Source organism: Triturus cristatus, chromosome 3_2, assembly GCF_964204655.1.
Source record: "Triturus cristatus chromosome 3_2, aTriCri1.1, whole genome shotgun sequence".
NCBI classification, from domain to species: Eukaryota; Metazoa; Chordata; class Amphibia; order Caudata; family Salamandridae; genus Triturus; species Triturus cristatus.
In genome coordinates this window covers 990724902-990742414 of record NC_140584.1, presented here as the reverse complement: position 1 = coordinate 990742414, position 17513 = coordinate 990724902, and the positions used below count along the sequence as shown (strand labels likewise).

The following is a 17513-nucleotide window of genomic DNA, read 5'->3' as shown; positions in this document are numbered from 1 at the left end:
CAATGCCCCAAGCTAAAACCAGGTATTATCTAACATCACTTTATAGGTTTGTGTTGAGCGGACCTTGGAAACTGCGCTATTAAACATAATAGAACTGTAATGCTACCCACCGCAGAGGACATGGGCGTCCGCAGGGGGGGGGGGGCAAGGAGGGGCGCTTGCGCCCCCCTGCAGTGCTCCTCCTTGCCCCCCCCTGTGGCCACCCATGCTTTTACGGATGCCTTTTGTCCGTAATTACGGGCCCTGCAGGGAGCAGAGCTGTTCCCTGCCAGAGGTCTCAACTCCCTGATCGTGCGCCTCGCACTCCTCCTCGCAGCCCCTCCCGCCCATTGTCATTCTGTCTGTGGCTGATTATCACAAACAGAATGACAATGGCCAGTTTGAGCTGCGTGCCACAAGCACGAGTGGTTAGGTCTGGACACAAAGACCTCCTTTTAACACTCTGTAGCTTGAGAGCAAGGGGTCTTCTAAATGAAGTTCTGGGGGGGTCGATGCATTATTCTCCCAAGTCAAAAATTGAGGTTTCAGATCCCACCAAAACGTACACAGACTCATGTCAATAACATATCTATCTGCCAGTATGGACCCTATCATGTCTGGCAGGACATGCCGACCCTGTGTTTCACTGCCTCATATCCCCCTGCACCCCACTCCCCACTGCCTCATATCCCCCTGTACCCCACTCCCCACGCTCAGGGCCGGCTCTAGGGCGGTGCGACCGGTGCCACCACACCGGGTGCTGACTTCGTGTAGGGGGCGCTAATATGGTTTTAAAAGCACCTGCTTCTTTCCTGGACTCCTAGAAATTTTCAGCCACCAATAAAAATGTCTAAATGACTGCAGTGATTAATGCACTTCTTAGAGAGGGAGAGATCGGAGTTTTGTGTAATGGAAGTTTCTACTCATCCTAAGGTGGCGCAGAGGGTTACTATGCTTGCTGCAAAGAACGTGCAGCTCACAAAGTGCGTATAATGTAATTTAAATAGGTCAGTGGGTCACACTTTTGTCAGAGAGACCATATTGTTGATAACTCTTTATGAGTTAAAATCCTAATGTGGAACAGTGAGCAAGTAACTGTTATGAAAGATGCATGCAAACTGTAGGGTATGGGCTAGAGCGTTATGATTTCCCCCCCAGCTTTTCATTATCCTAATGTGGCAAAATGGGTTAATTTGGGTAGAAATCAATTCTTATTAATAAAGGAAACCCCCCATCCATGCTGCTAGGTTTTAAATTCTAGGTTTCTGATTCTCCTGGCCAAGCCCTCTTAAACTATCCTGCCTACCTGTACGGATGACCTGTGACTCCTACACCTTCTTGTCCTCTCTCTTATGTAACATTTCCTATGCACTGATTTACACACTTATGATTGATTGTCTCTATGTAATCTGTGTAATGTAAAGTGTTCTGACACCTTACACGGATAGGAGCGGCGCTATAAAATGAATTAAATGCACCTGAGACTGAAAGGTTACGGAGGCTTGAGGGGCGCTGTGAAAGGATGGTTATGAAGAACCTGTAGTGGAGGTGGTCATTGGGGGCGCCAAAAAGCATTGTCGCACTGGGCGCCACGAGCGCTTAAGCCGGCCATGCCCGCGCTCACTGCCTTATATCCCTCTGTACCCCACACCTCGCGCTAACTGCTACAACATATCCCTCTGTACCCCACACCTTGCGCTAACTGCCACAACATATCCCTCTGTACCCCGCACCTTGTGCGCACTGCCACAACATATCCCTCTGTACCCCGCACCTTGTGCACACTGCCACAACATATCCCTCTGTACCCCGCACATCACGCTCACTGCCACATATGCCTCTGTATCCCACTCCTCACACTCACTGCCTGATCGCTCATTTTACCCTGCCATTCATCTTCTACGTGTTCACTCTCCTTCCACTCGTTCTACCTCTGTTCACCCCTTACTTCTTTTAGTGCCTTACATCTTTCTCAATATCTCTACTTCTTTTCCTCTTCAGTAACATCTGTGGCACATCTCTGCACTTCCATTATATCAACGCACCCCTCTACCTCACCTGTCAACCTCAGTCTTTATTATTCCCTCTTCCTCAGCTGTCTCTACCTGTCCATGACACACCTCTCCCTCTCTCTACCTGGCCCCCTCACGTTCTACGACTGCGTTATTCTCCCCTCTCCAGCTTTGATTTACCTGTCTCTGCTCCTGAATCTTTTTCTTCTACACCTCACTTCTTTGTCTACCCTTCACTCCTCGCTACCCTTCTGTTTGCCTTACTACGGTCTTTACCCGACCCACCTTTCAGTGCCTCTTCCTATTTCGCCTCACTCCCTCACAGCGCTCTCCTAGCATGCATCTGTTTCTCCCCTCACCACCATGCCTGCCTCTACCCCTCCTTATCTTTCTAACCAGCCTAACTTTCTACCTTCCTGTTATTCCTGGTAGTGAACCTTTCATTTCACCCCTCCGGTTGTATTACCTACGCGTTCAAATTGAGTAGGTCATTGCTGTGCTCCCAACCAGACATCGAGACCCAGTCCCCTAGCCTCTCAACATGCCCAGATATAACAACAAGCATTGGCATAGCCAATTGGTCTTGCCTTTGGGACCTGCTGCAGAACTAAATACTTATACTGCCGGCATCATACTTACCCAGCGCCAAGACGCCTCGGCAAAAGTGAGCTATATAAGTTCTTCAGTCAGTGAGTCAGTCATAAGGTCCCAAAGGCGAGACCTATTGGCTATGCCAATGCTTGTTTTTCTCAGGTTGGCCTGAACATTACCCGATCCTGATTGTCTGCCATTTTAGCCCCGCCCCTATTGATTAAACATTAGCCACGCCCCTTCATTTGCCAGGTTCGCCCCCCCTGGAAAAATTTCTGCGGACGCCCATGCGCAGAGCCACTGCCATCCCCAAGGTCCCTTTGAGGTCCACAGGTGAACTCATCGGCGCCCCCATTCTCAGCGTTCCAACGAGTGTGCTCAGTTTTTTATGATGCCTAACTGGCTATATTCTAAATTCCTGTTGTGTAAAAAGTATAATCACAGTATTTCCTCATGAATTACCTGATCAGAGAACTGTATTTTCTTTTCAGAACTGGCAGCAGTGACCCCTACTGCATTGTGAAGATTGACAATGAAACTATCGTACGGTAAGTCCCCCTCACCCCATGTTTAACAAAGAAGCGTTTGGGTATCAAGAGCAGAGACATTGATCCGGGTGAACCAGATCATCATTGCTAGTTCATACTCATCTGTGTGAGTGTAGATTAATCGAGCTTTTAATATAGGCCCACAAAAATATTGACAACAATATTGTCGCGGAACATATATATGAGGAAGTATAGATTTACTATTTCCTAAATCCACATGATGCACATACATTAGGGATACATGTTTCAATATCTATACTCTAAGAAAGTTCCAAAAGTGGAAAGACCCGCACACTCACATTTATATCAAAGGTGCAGGTAGGCTCAATCTCCTGAGAGTGAGATTTTTGTGAACTGAAAACATAACTACGATGGAGTTCTCAACAGCAGACCTTGCTAGGTAAAGGTGGTTTCTCGCATCTATCTAAACCCGTAGTGTACATGACTTTACTACATACAATATATAGATAGGTTTTTGCACGGAATTGTCTCTCTTTCATTAATAATTAATAATACACTTGTAGGAATGAGTCCCTGATGAAGGGCATCGCCCGAAATGCATTGGGCACATCATTACATGGACCACAGGGTCAGAATTAAAAAAGTTGTAATGTGAAGATAACGTTATAACGAAAAAAGAAAAGATAAAGAAATAGTAAATGAAAGTTATGAATTACCATTAAATCACATCTTTAAATTATTGGAACTTTATTGAGTTGAGTGCAGATTGGAGACGCTTTCCATCGATTGGGGAGAACGCTTATTTTCAATATCTATGTTCTAACCGTTCTGTCTGTCCTGGTGGGCAGCCTCATGGTCAGTCCTCTTATGTGGGCGTATATATTATTCTCTCGTAGGCCATCGTCTGACCCACCTGACAGGGAAGCGACTTTTGCTTAATTCTGATGCTCTTCATTGTCCAATAGACATCTCAGCTACTGGGGTGGCTAGTGGTGTTTCGTCTGGGGTTCACAGTGGGAAGACTGTAAAAAGACAGCACATTACAAAGTAGGTAAATAGTAAAGGACACGGTCTGGCCAAAAGTCAAACACAGGCATTGGAGAAAAACAAATGTTTCATTGAGGTGCATGAAACATAGCAGGGGAAAGCAAGGATCCATATTCATGCTAGCAAAGCTCGTCCAGTGTTTGGGGAAAAATGAAGGAGGAAAAATGGGTCCACTCAAGTCCACCTCCCTGGGCAACAAGCCAAAAAATAAAGAATTGTGTGGCATACGTGACCTTGAAACAATGGACCCAAAGCTCCAAAATAAACTAGTATTTTATTTAGAGTACATAAGAAGTGGGGAATCCAAACAAAATGGTAAATTTCTCATCCACACTGCTTACATTTCTGCCCGAATTTGTGTACCGTCCATCATAGTGGACACCCGCAGCAGACTCCAGCATTGGAGATTACTCTGACTTGTCGGAGGTCAGCGACTGACTCCCACTCTACAGTAACTTCTTTGCCACTTTGTCTGGGGATTTAACTCCATTAATGTCTGCCATGGAATTTCAGGTATAATGTTAATAATATACTGGGGTAAATGCCATAATATCTTAGGAAAACTACCATGTGGGCACTGACAGTGTGCCTCGCATTGATGATCCATTCCATTGGCCTAGTGTGCTTACAGAATCCAAAAAACATTTGTGGATTTTCCACCAGAATGTTGTCTACACCAAAGTGGTTCCACCGTTGGTACATAGAACCACTTTTGTGGAGAAACCACTTGGATGGGCAACCATAATATGGCAAATGTTAAGTCACTGTCAGACCAAGCATAGTTATAAAGTGGAGCTGTCTCCTGAAGGGGCTTTATGCGCTGTGCACTTTTCACTTTGGATATTCAGGTCTCCCCTTGTTATGTGAAATGCATAAAAGGATGGGAAAGGGTTGACGGTCTCCTGGGAGAATGTGCGGAACCAAGTTTTGGCTGTAAAGAAGGTTTACGCAAGTGAGGGAGTCAGCCATGAAATGGTTATGCATATTATTTATGAGTGAATGGATATGTGGGGTTAGGTGAGGCTGTTCTGTGTTCTCGACTAGGTCTCCATTTTGGGTCTGTAGAAACCCCTGCCTACCGAGGTAACAAAATGGAGGCAAAGCTGAAGAGGAGTTGGGCAGACACTTACATGCCATGCTCATTTGTTCCTAGGAGTCCACACTATGGTGAGTACAATCAGTGGTATCTGGCCGAGCTGAATGTCACCCACTGCAAACCTCCTGAACCATAGTCACTCATCTACTTATTTAAATACTTGTAAAGTGCACTGCCACCTAGCAGGTATTCTGGCGCTGTATTACTCATCAATGGGACTGGGGATGCTGTACAGTGTGCTGGTATTCTGCACTTATCGGACTAAGGGGCATATGTATCAAGCCCTTGTCCCGTTCGCAAACGGCTGATTCTCAGAATCGGCCCGTTTGCGAACGGGAAAAGGCCTTTTGGGATGTATCATCCCAAAAGGGCATCGCAAATTAGAGAATCGCAAAATTTGCGATTCTCTATTTTGCGATTTCATTTAAGGAATCGCAAATTGCAATTCCTTAAATGCAATGTATGAAGCACAGAAAAAGTGCGATTTGGCTTTAAGGAATCGCAAATTACCACCAACTTCAAGTTGGTGATAATTTGCGATCTCTTTGAAAAATGCACTTTTTTGCATTTTTCAAAGTGCCATGTGGCACACATACATATTTCAGGGGTGCAACAGGGTGTCCTTTTGACACCCTGGCACCCTTGAAATTGCATTCTCATTTTGCAAGTCTCTAATTGCGAATCGCAAATTGAGAAGGTCTTCTCATTCATTCCTATGGGCCTCCTAGCCCATAGGAATGAATGGGAAGGTATTCCTTAATTGGGATTTGCAATTTGCTAATCGCAATTAAGGAATGCCAAGGAATCGCAAAATATTTGCAAATTTTTTATTACACCCCGTTTTGCGATTCTCAAATAGCGATTCCCTAAAAATTGCTATTTGAGAATCGCAATAACGGTATTTGATACATATGCCCCTAGGTTTCAAGTCTTCAACTGCACTCAAATGTTTTGGGAAAAGCCATGTTTTAAGCCCCTTTCTAAATTGAGTTAAATCAGCAGAAATTCTCAGGGCGGCTGGTAGTTTGTTCCATAATTGTGCTGCTTGCTTCAATCATGAAGGCTCGTCCTCCTAGTCTGTTTTTTCTAAATCTGGTCACACTGGCCATTTTGGCTGAAGACGAACGCAAGTTCCTGTTAGGGATGTGCCATTTTAGTTGTTTCTGCAGGGGAATTGGTTCAGTACCATGCACAGCTTTAAAAACAATGCAAAGAGATCTGAGCATTACTCTTTATTTTAGTGGCAGCCAATGTAGTTCTTTCAAAGTCTGAGATGCAGAGAGCCTTCTTGGCCTATTTAAGGCCAGTTTGGCTGCCGCTATTTGGACTCTCTGAAGTCGCTTAGTTAGGTACTTCAGGGCTCCTAGCAGCAGGGCATTGCAATAATCCAACCTACTCTAGATGAAAGAGGGAGCACAGGGAGGATCTTCTGCAGTGCTCTGGTTAGGGAAAAGCAGATTCCAGCTCTCTTGTTGGCATAAGCTTCTAAGCTGAGCTTCCTATCAAATGTTACAACAACTTCTTCGGACGGTCTCTGAAAGCACCAGAGACTTGTCCGAAGACACGGGTCAGAAGTTGAGAGAAAGACCTTGGATGGAGAACAATCATTGGCAAAGTTAACCAAATGAACCCCACTCCTACTCCATCAAGACACCAGATGCTGTCGGGGAAGGATAGTGTGGGGGTGGGTGGGCCTTCCTAGGAGTACAACATGGCGGATGAGGCAGTCTTGTTCAGAGGCTCTTACATGTAGATGCTAGCATGTTGTCAGTAGTTGCACTCTGTACTAGGCCATGTGCATCTTGGAACCCCTGTGTGCTCTCCAGGTAGGGCTGCCTGCATCTGCCTCCAAAGTGTGCTTGGCTTTGCAAGTCCCATGTATGCTTCTTGATTTAGTCTCCGCTCACGTGCATCGGTGCAGCCATCTCTGTCCCCCTCTCTGACAACGCAACACTTATTTACAGTAGCTATATGTCTGAACCCACCTTCCACCAGACGTCACAAAGCATGAGCTTAACATCCTACCTTCGTTAGCACAAGCACAGGAGAACAAGCTGGCACATGCATCAACAAAGACTTTTGCGATTCCTTAATTGCGATTTTTAAGGAATCGCAATTAAGGAATTGCAAAAGCCTATGCATGTAGGAATCGCTATAAAAATAGCGATTCCTACACATTCCTTAATTGCGACTCGCAAATTGCGAGTCGCAATTAAGGAATGCTGTCTCATTCATTCCTATGGGCCTCCAGGCCCATAGGAATGAATTGGAGATTGCATGAGAAATTTGTGAGTACCATTAGGTACTCGCAAATTGCTCATGCAATTTCAAGGGTGCAAGGGTGTCAAAATGACACTCTATTGCACCCCTGCAATTGATCTATGCACATATGTTGCACACACACATGCTCTAAGGGCATGTGTGTGCGCAACATGAAACTTAGAAAAATGCACAAAAGTGCACTTTTCAAAGTTTTTGCAAATTACCATGAAGTTCAACTTCATGGTAATTTGCTCCCCCTATTAGCGACATCGCTAATTTTTTAACTTTAATGCATTGCATTTAAGGAATCTCAATTTGGGATTCCTTAAATGCAATCGCAATTTAAGGAATCGCAATTTAGAGATTCCTTAAATTGCGATTTTTGCATTTGGGATGATGCATCCCAAATGCAAAAATACCGTTCGCAAAGGGGCAGATTCTGAGAATCTGCGGTTTTTACTTTGATGCATGTGCCTAAAGATTATTAAAGAGGAACGGTCCCTGAGAGATAGCGCACAGGTGTGCGAGCCGGCTTGGTAGGAGTAACAAACGATGGCCAGTCTGGCTCGCCTTCTTATTTTAAGCTGCATTCAGCCCTTTTGTAATCCTCTTTTTCACACCTCTCTCTGTATTTATTGCACAGTGTCCTTCCGTGGCCACTGGTCAGGCTGGCATTCCGTGAATAGCCGCTTTCGGTGTGCCGCGTGTCTCTGTCTGCGAGGAGGGTTGTTCTTTCCCCATCAGTCCATACGTTAATAAGCGATTTGTGCGTATCTGAGCAGTTTTATGCAGCACGAATTCCACTCAGATGGGTTTCAGAGCTCTGGGTTAATCACTGCAGCTTGCATCAATCTCACTAAAATCACACATCAAGTGTGATCTTGTTGAAAACTCAGGGCAGAACACGTAAAGACATTACAAGATACAGTCAATATATTGCTGCGTAAATTGACAATAAACCAATGTTTCTCAGCTGGCACATGTTGAAAAGAGAAAAAAGCACCACAACAGCAGGACCGGCAAACCATGGTGCCAGTTTACAGCCAGTAAGGCTCTAAGTAATGCCCGCACATTAACAGGGACAGTAAGGCAATGCGCGGATTACTCACTTACCATGAGGCCTGCCTAGTCAGGGTGGGTACTTCTGTAGGTGCTGTAGATACTTATGGGTGGATTGTGCGCGTAAAGATGGTAGACCGTAAACGTCAATAGGAGAAGCAGTCCTGGAGTGAAATGTGAAAGGTAATGTTGCATTGCCCATCCACTGAGCCCGTTGTGGTATTGGGAGGGAAATTCCAAGAGCCCGGTTGGGAATCCAGACATTAGATTTTGCTGGGAAGGAGCTGTCCAGTCAGCACTTAGTGGGATGTTAGATGAGAGAGGAGCTGTAATCGAGTGAGTGATTTCAACATGTCTTTTATCCCTTGTTCTAGGACCGCCACAGTGTGGAAGACGCTTTCTCCATTCTGGGGAGAGGAATACAAAGTGCACCTTCCATCCTCCTTCCACTCCGTCTCCTTCTACGTTATGGACGAAGACGCCATCAGGTAGAGCTGCGCTCCCGGGTGACATTCACTCCTGAGGGCGCTGCATGACTGTCACTTCCCATCTCTTGTGGTCAGAGTCCCTCCAACTTCCAAGGTCACCAGAATTAGTTTCCAATGGCCGTAATTACAACTATGGAGAGATAACTGAAGGTCACCACAATTAGTTTTCTATGGAAAGAGAGCTGATTTGAGCAGATTGGAATTTTGCACCCGGGATCATGTTCTGTAGGGTGCAAATCCGAATTTAACGCTGTTTGCCAACAAGATCCTTGTCATTTTTTGCCTACTCAAAACTTATGGGCCAATAGTACGTGATTTGCAATTTGTGGCTCAGTAAATAGCACGTGTACAAGTAGCAGAGTGGCTAATGGCTCCTGGCTTGGAATGTTGTTTCTCGTAATGGCTGGAGTTTGCTCCTGAGACAGAGTCAGCTCTGCAATTGTAATCACGACCTCTTTCTTTTTGCAGTCTCCGTTTTAGTGGTCTTGCTTCATAGTTCTTCTAAAAGTTCATGTTCACGTCTATGAAGCAGTGTGGCATAGTAGGGGTAGTTCATCACTTCTGCTTGTCTGAAGCTGTAAGTTGGTTATTTTCCTCCCAAAGTTTTCTCTAAACTGGAAAGCGTTTTTTGAATTATGTCGCTGTCATTGGCTTCTTATCAACCTATTTCTGTTAATATCTTTCGTGGAAGGTAACACTTGGAGGATAACCAGTCCACGATGAATATTTAATTACACCATTTTGCATGTGGAGTTCAACAATATGCAGGGGTGGTTGGCTGGAGAAGGGACTCGCCATGATTACTGGCACCCAAACCACCCAATTTGGGTGGTGCTCACCATGATTACTAGCACCTAAAGCAACATCTTTGGGTGGTGCTCCTCATGATTACTGACACCTAAACCACCCTATTTGGGCGGCGCTCCCCATGCTTGGAGACATCTAAAACAACCTATCGGGGTCGGTGCTCCTCATGATTACAAGCACTTAAACCACCCTATTTGGGCGGCGCTTCCCATTCATGGAGACATCTAAAACAACCTATCGGGGTCGGTGCTCCTCATGATTACAAGCACTTAAACCACCCTATTTGGGCGGCGCTTCCCATGCATGGAGACATCTAAAACAACCTATCGGGGTCGGTGCTCCTCATGATTACAAGCACTTAAACCACCCTATGTGGTTGGTGCTCACCATGATTACAGGCACCTATAACACCCTATTTGGATGGTGCTTACCAATGCTGGAGACATCCAAACACCTAATCGGGCGTGGTGCTCATCACAAATACAGGCATAAAGCACCCTATTTGGTGGTGCTTGCTAGTGCTTGGAAGCACACACAACACCTTGTTTGGACTGGTGCTCGCGAAGTGTACAGACCTCTAGAGCACTCGACTTGTGGTGCTACTAACCCCATTTACAGGCATCTATAACACTCTATTTGGGGTGGTACTTACCACTTTCACAGGCATATAACGCACCCTGTTTAAAGTGCTGAACAGAAATGGGGATAGGGAGAATTCTCAAGTACAGAACAGGTCCATCACATAAAAGAGTCAAGTCAAGTGAAGAATAACTTTATTTCGGTCCAAAGAACTATAAAAGTTTGACAATTTCAATAACATTTTACAATTCTTTAAACAATCACGATAAAAGAGCTAAAAGACAATTCATAAGATTACAGCAGCATAATATTATTTACACACGATAGTCATTTGAGCAGCATGATGTTACACCTGTAATTATGTGCATCTTTTACTCATAGCGCTTCCTAATTGCAATAGAAACTTTTATATAGTTGGCTACGGCGATACAAATATCCACTGTGGCCAATGTATGCAGAAAATTAAAACCATCAATATATGAGCAAGGGCGAATCTTCCTTAGTAACGGAAGTAAAACTCTAGTTCTCGCCGATTTATATAAAGTGCAGAATAATACAAAGTGCTTTGTGCTTTTGCTCAAAAAGTTATCGCACGGGCAAGACATGAGCTTATCCAACCACCCTCCTTGGCGTGGAAATGCCAGCAAAAATTGAACAGTGCATAAACAGAATCTAGTTAGGTAAAATCTAATCTGAGGGTTGGTGGAAAAAGTTAAATATTTTTTCGGTGGGGAACCAATGGGACGCGCCCGTCTCGCTATGCGGATTATCACACATATTGACCTTATTACGGTACACTTCTTTAATAATAACCTTGGCGTTCGGGGGTATACTTTCAGGATTTTCGAAAAAATTCCCCAGTCCTATCACATGGTATTTTTATTAAAGCATTGCCTGAATTTAGACACTCTTTGATGACTTCTCTTGAAAACGTTAAATCCTCTGAAAGCCAAATCTTAGCCCATAAAAACAGAGGGTCACTGCCTATGCAGTCTTCTATAAACTCTAATCCCAGTTCCTTGTGACAGAAAAAGGTAGGGGCACTATTTGAGGTCATCAGTAAACTTTTGATGAATTCTCTATTACTTGGAGCTGTTGGCTTTTGTAATATCCCCAAACACCGGCCCCATGAGTTGCATTTGTGAGACATTTAACTCTATAGAGAGGAATTAATTCCCTCACAGGCTTGTGCCCTAATTTACATGCAAAACAAAATAACGCATGCACAACCTTACGTGTCTGTTGTACTCTAGTAGTTAAAAGTGGTTCCCATTTCATATGATTATTGCCCAAATTGTCCAAGTACAAAAAATTATTTACCTTTTCTGTTCTCTTGCCCTGTACAACAAAAGTTTTAGTTTTTGTTGTCTTAGGGCAACATACCGTTATATATGATTTAATAAAATTGACTTTTATATCAAGGGAAACATAGACTCAGTAAAAGCATTGAGAGATTTCTGTAGGCTCATAGTTGTCCTTGCCATTAAGACTGTGTCATCTGCATATGATAATAAAGGAACATATTTGTTACCAATTTTGGGAAAATCGAGCTCCCTACATGATAAAAAACCTCCAGTCCAATTGTATAAATTAAAAACAGGAATGGCGCTAGAATACACCCTTGCTGGATACACTCTATCGAAATGATCGGGTGAGTTTTTTCCCATTTATTGCCATATCTTATGGTGACTGTGGTGTTGGAGTGTAGCCTACGGAGGAGGTTTACTAATGCTTCGTCAACGCCTATACCTTCCATCATGGCCCACAATTTGTCCCGGTTGACGGTGTCAAAGTCACTAGAAAAGTCCATGAAAACCAGGTGGATAGAGCCCTTCCTGGCCCTCACGTTCTTGTTGACAATTAGGGACAGATTAAGATATTGTTTGGTCGTGCCCATCCCCCTCCTAAAACCGTATTGTGTATTGGACATGAACCCTGTGGTGGATACCCAATCTTCTAAACGAGCAAAAAGGACCCTGCCCAGTACCTTAGCTGTGGCGTCAATCAGTGAAATGGGCCTATGGCATGCCGGATCACTCCTACTGCCCTTTTTAAAAACTGGGACCACTATTGCATCCTTCCAAATCACAGGCAAAGGGCCAATAATAGCTGCTTTAAAAACATTCATCAGTAAAGGTGCCCATAGGTTAGGGTTTCTTTTAAAGAGATCAATGGGCACCCCATCTGGGTCTGGGGCTTTCAGGCAAATACCCTGTGCTAAGGCCTCCTCCACCTCAGCAACTGTGATGGACAAGCTGAGTTGGGTGGCTGTCGTTATGTCAATGGGCATATCCCTTGAGTCCTCCTCTATTGTCTTGTGAAGAGGGTTAAAAATGCCAGAGAATTGAGCTTCCCATGCTTCCCCCAAGATCAGCGAGTCCATCTGTCTCGCGTCTTCGGTTAAAAATGTACGGTTAATAATTTCCCAGAATTATTTAGAGTCTTCTACGGATCTTGTTCTTACCAGATCTTCCCATGCCATCCACCTTAATTCTGCCTTAATATTTTCAATCACATTTTTATATTTATACCTTGTGGATTTGATTAGCTCTCTATTATGGGGAATGGCACGAAGGGCCCTTTTTAATTCCTTATGGGCCTTGGGGCATTCAGGGTTAAACCAACGGGCCTCTAAGGGTTGCTTTTGGGGGTGTTTCTGGTCAGCCTCTTGGCTATGTCTGAACAAGGTAACATAAAATATATGTATAAATAATTACCAGTCAATGCATTTACTACATTATGCTACTATAGGAAAGTATACCGATTTCAAAATCTTAAATGCTTCTAAGTTTCTAAAGAGAAATTGTACAACAATCATGTTAACAAGGATGGCACTGTTGTAACCAGAATGGTGCTGAGAGAAGCAAAATGATTAAGGCCAGATGTACAAAGTAGCCCGATTCTTACAATGGAGACCGCAAAAAAGCTTTTTTAAATGTACAAACACTAAATTGTGATTGGTTAACTTGATAACAAATTGCAATTCGCGTTTGCGACCCAATTCTGATTCGGTATTTGGAAGGGGTGTGTTTAGGGCATCCCTTCCAAATGCCGAATCACAGTGATCTGTTTTAATGTTTTGTGACAGAATACCGGTCCCAAAACAGTTACACTTTACCACCAATTCAAAATTGGTGGTAAACCATTAACAAATCGGAAACAGTCCCCATGGAATCCCTTCCCCTTTGTGAATATTAAACAGAATATTTCGAAGAGTAGGTAGTGGTCCCATGGACCACATCCTACTCTTAAAAATGAAACGTAAATGTTTTATTTTATTTTTTGAAATGCATCCCGTTTACCTTTTTTGTTTTACAAAAATTCCTATGCTCCTTTCACCCACTCCAAAATGCAGAATGTGAAGAGGGGTTCGTAAGCATCCCATATCTCACAGATATTCATTGGGCTGAATGGGCCCCCTTGAAGGGTAGGGCTTTCCCTGCACCACAGAGGCTGCAGGGGCTTGCATTACGTCCCTTGGCACACAACACAGAGCGTGCACTGCTGAAGATAGGAGGCAGGGAGAGGCAGGTGCCATTAATACATTATAGCTTACTCAACAAAGGGAGAAAGCTCCTACCAGACTGAGAGGCATCTGGGAATAGATATGGGAAGCGAACCAAGAGCAAGATGTTCAAACATTAGGAAAACTGATTCCTAATTGCGATTATCTCTGAATCACAAATAGGAAAACGGTATTCCTAATGTATGAATATTTGTTATTCCAAATAGCGATTCCTAGTAGGATGCAAATTGACCGACCTTATGAATATTAATGAGGTAGGTCGCAGTTTACAACCCATGAGGAATCGCCACCATCAGAGGGAAGGGGGTTTGCTGGGCTCAGCAGACCACAATATCTGTGATTGCTTTTTAATAAAGCAATCTTTTTTTTGCGCAGCTTTTTAAAAATGTTTAGGTTTCGTCTAGACAGTGCATGTGCTGTCTTGAAGAGACTGTTGTATTCAATATTTGGGCTTCAGCCCTCCCATAGTCTTCCCATTTGCTGACTCCATTGTCGCTCTCATATTCTTTCTCTCCATTTGTCCATCGCATGCATGCGTCATGCATCTTCTTGAGTTTAGCCCTCCCGGGACCTTGGACCACGTACTAGTATCCATTCACGCGAGCATTCTTCTGAGAGCTCTGCTTTCTGTAAACAGGCCTGTAAATCTCGTTCGCATCTCCATTTGCTGTGCATTCAAAGACCGAGTTCAAATGTCAGACAATGTTTCCCAAGGGCGCTTCTTTCTTTCTCTGACTTCAAAGTGAGAGTTTTGTTAATGTCCCAGTGTTGCTTGCACGTCCTCTAATCCCCTCCTGCTTTCCTGCTTGAGCCGTCCCCCCATCCCCTCCCTCATCGATGCGTTTCCCCTCCTTGCTTGTTTTTACACACTCCTTGGCTGTAGCAGGCATGCTTTCATAAGCATAACATTTGTGATGAAAGCATATGCACATTATTTCCACAAACTTGCTGTATAGTTATTCATAAGGCAAAGGGAAGCAAACTGATTTGTATGCATTGTGTTCTAATTGTTTACAAAATGAATTATTGCACATTGCTTCTCCCACCCTCCCTGCCAGGCCTTCATCTTTTTTTAAATCTCATGCTCCCAAAAAATCTTTATTGATCTCCCACTCCATTTCCCCTTCCTCCTTGCAGCCCATTTTGGCGTTGGCTGATCTCCAGTCCCTCACTGTTCAGTTGTTGGAATAAATATAAGAAGAAAAGGCCAGGATTGCATTTTCAGTTCAGTAAAAATAATGCATAATTCTGACTCTGCTCTGCAACCTGCAACAAGCAGCTTAGACTGAATGCCAGGCATGCCGCTGTTCACACTGCACAAATAGCGTTTAGGAATTAATTGAGTCTATGCTCTTTAGGTGCTAATTAATTAACATTTCTCAAATTATCAACTCAAGCCACAAGGACTGAGTCTAGGTGCTGAGAGTTTATCCTGATACTTTCAGGTGACACACAGCCCTGGTAGACAACAATCGCAAAAGCGAGTGCAATAACCCACCTATACGCTTGCCAACTTATTCATTGTCCATGCATCGGTTTTACTCATGACATTGTTGCAAACAGGAATAAAAAGAGGGACGGAAGCTCCCTGCTTCAAGATACCCTCCGGCTGATGATGGAGTGTGTCCCACAGCCACGTCAGCCCTGCTGCCATTGGACAGCCTCCTCTCTGGCTAGACTTACAATGGCTTGTTTACTCTTTGCGCTGCTTCCCTCGGTGGGACTGGCTCTTTCCTGCCAGATGTGGTTTACGCCACGTCAGCGGCCTGTTTGCGAAGATTGCACCCAAATGCTGCTTTTTACGGCGCAAGAGTGGTGTAGATTGTTTATAGTAAAAAGAATTCGGATCAAGATGCTTACCAAATAATATAATATTGTATCACACAGACTGGATCAAGGGAAGTTTAGTGCTGTCTTTAGTGGGAAACATATGACTGTTTTTTAAGATGTTTTTTTATCTGAATCTCAAAATATAACAAATCTGGAGCTTTTGCACGTTGCACTTTAAGGTGAGAGATGCTAGTAGAGTCAGCGCTCCAGCGTTCATGGGTGTACGGACAAACAGCGGGAGTGCCGCTGGTGCGCCAAAGGCTCTCCAAAAGAAAGCCTATCTGCACCCGTCCGCGTCTGGACAGGGCCAAGAACCCTGGTTCTTCGCGATTAAACAAGATAACTTACTCTCCCTCTCAACTTGTGGCTCTACATAAGACCCTAAATGACAGTTGTCTTCATTCTATCGAACCCTCTGCAGAAGAAGCCCGCTGTAGGCCTTGTTCTTGGTCCCTCCTGCATGCGAGTGATCCTATACCTCCAAAAAAAGAAATCCAGCTGACACATGTTTTTGATTAATTGTAGGTCGCTTCCTCGTCATAGGTTTGAACATTTTGACCTTTAGACGAGAGATAACCAGAGGCAGTCTTTTTAACGGAAACCTGGCTCCACAAGGAAACTGGGACAGATATTGTTTTAGATCTACCCCCTGGCTACTGCATCCTTCACAAAGATCGAGGCATCAAGAGAGGAGGAGGGATTACTTCAGCCAGGATAGCTTGATTCCAGTGGCATGGAGAGCACGGGACTCACGTCTGAGCATACCCGTCTCACTCGGGGTGACTGGGGTGGCAGAGTGGGCTAAAGAACGGTGATGAATCAAACCCAGATCTGTTGACTGGGTGTGAGTGTTTGATTGGTTCTGATGCTCCGTCCATCACCACCCCCTTTTGTACCGCTTTGTTCGCCATAAGTTGGCAGGGTATGCTCAGACGTTGAGTCCCTTGCTCACTTTGCCACTGGATTCAAGCAAGCCTGGCTGAAGACGGCTGAAATGCCAGAAACCGGTCTAGGATGCTTGTTTCCGGTCCAGGGAAGGCATGGCTTGGCAGTTTGGGCTGGACTGTTCCCATGAGGCACAGGGTCAGACTGACTTGCATATGGCCATGTCTGAACTGGGGTGGCAGAGTGGGCTAAAGAACGGTGATGGATCAAGCCCAGATCTGTTGACTGGGTGTGAGTGTTTGATTGGTTCTGATGCTCCGTCCATCACCACCCCCTTTTGTACAACTTCTCTTATCCTGCCATTCAAACTTCGGATTGTGCCTCCATACAGAATAGTGAAAGCTACAGGTATTCAGATCACCAACAAGTACTAGGGTTCTACTAAAAAGCAACACACATAGCACTGAATGACACATTCATGTTTATGTGCAAGTTTGAAGCACTCTCTCTGGGAACCCAGGCAATGAGACCGCAATCAACACCCCTCCACATCCATGCACTAAGACTGGGGCCCATCCAATCATCCACTTGGAGTGTGCTTTGAGGCATCACCAAACAGGTACAGAAAGCACTATAGAAATTGTCAAATTCATTATAAATTGATGCTAATGATAAAGATTCATTACAGTTGGTGTCTCTGAAGGGCTTTAAAGATCTGGGTGAGAGTTCATCAAGTCAGGGAATACTTCTATTATTGTATTGCTCAGCACGCGGCTGAATCAGTCCCAGCTCGTCCGGCTTCCATAGTTTACAACCTGTTATGTCACTGTATTGCTAAGATCA

At 44.4% G+C, this 17513-nt stretch overlaps 1 protein-coding gene across 1 annotated transcript in view; it reads left to right on the top strand.

The window, feature by feature from the left end:
• LOC146858950 (ras GTPase-activating protein 4-like) overlaps nt 1-17513 on the top strand; it is a 436965-nt gene that overhangs the window by 165427 nt on the left and 254025 nt on the right. The window contains exons 2-3 of the mRNA XM_085649601.1: nt 3074-3130; nt 8930-9043. Coding sequence (XP_085505727.1) covers nt 3074-3130; nt 8930-9043 — 171 coding nt within the window. The remainder of the gene's footprint in view (nt 1-3073; nt 3131-8929; nt 9044-17513) is intronic.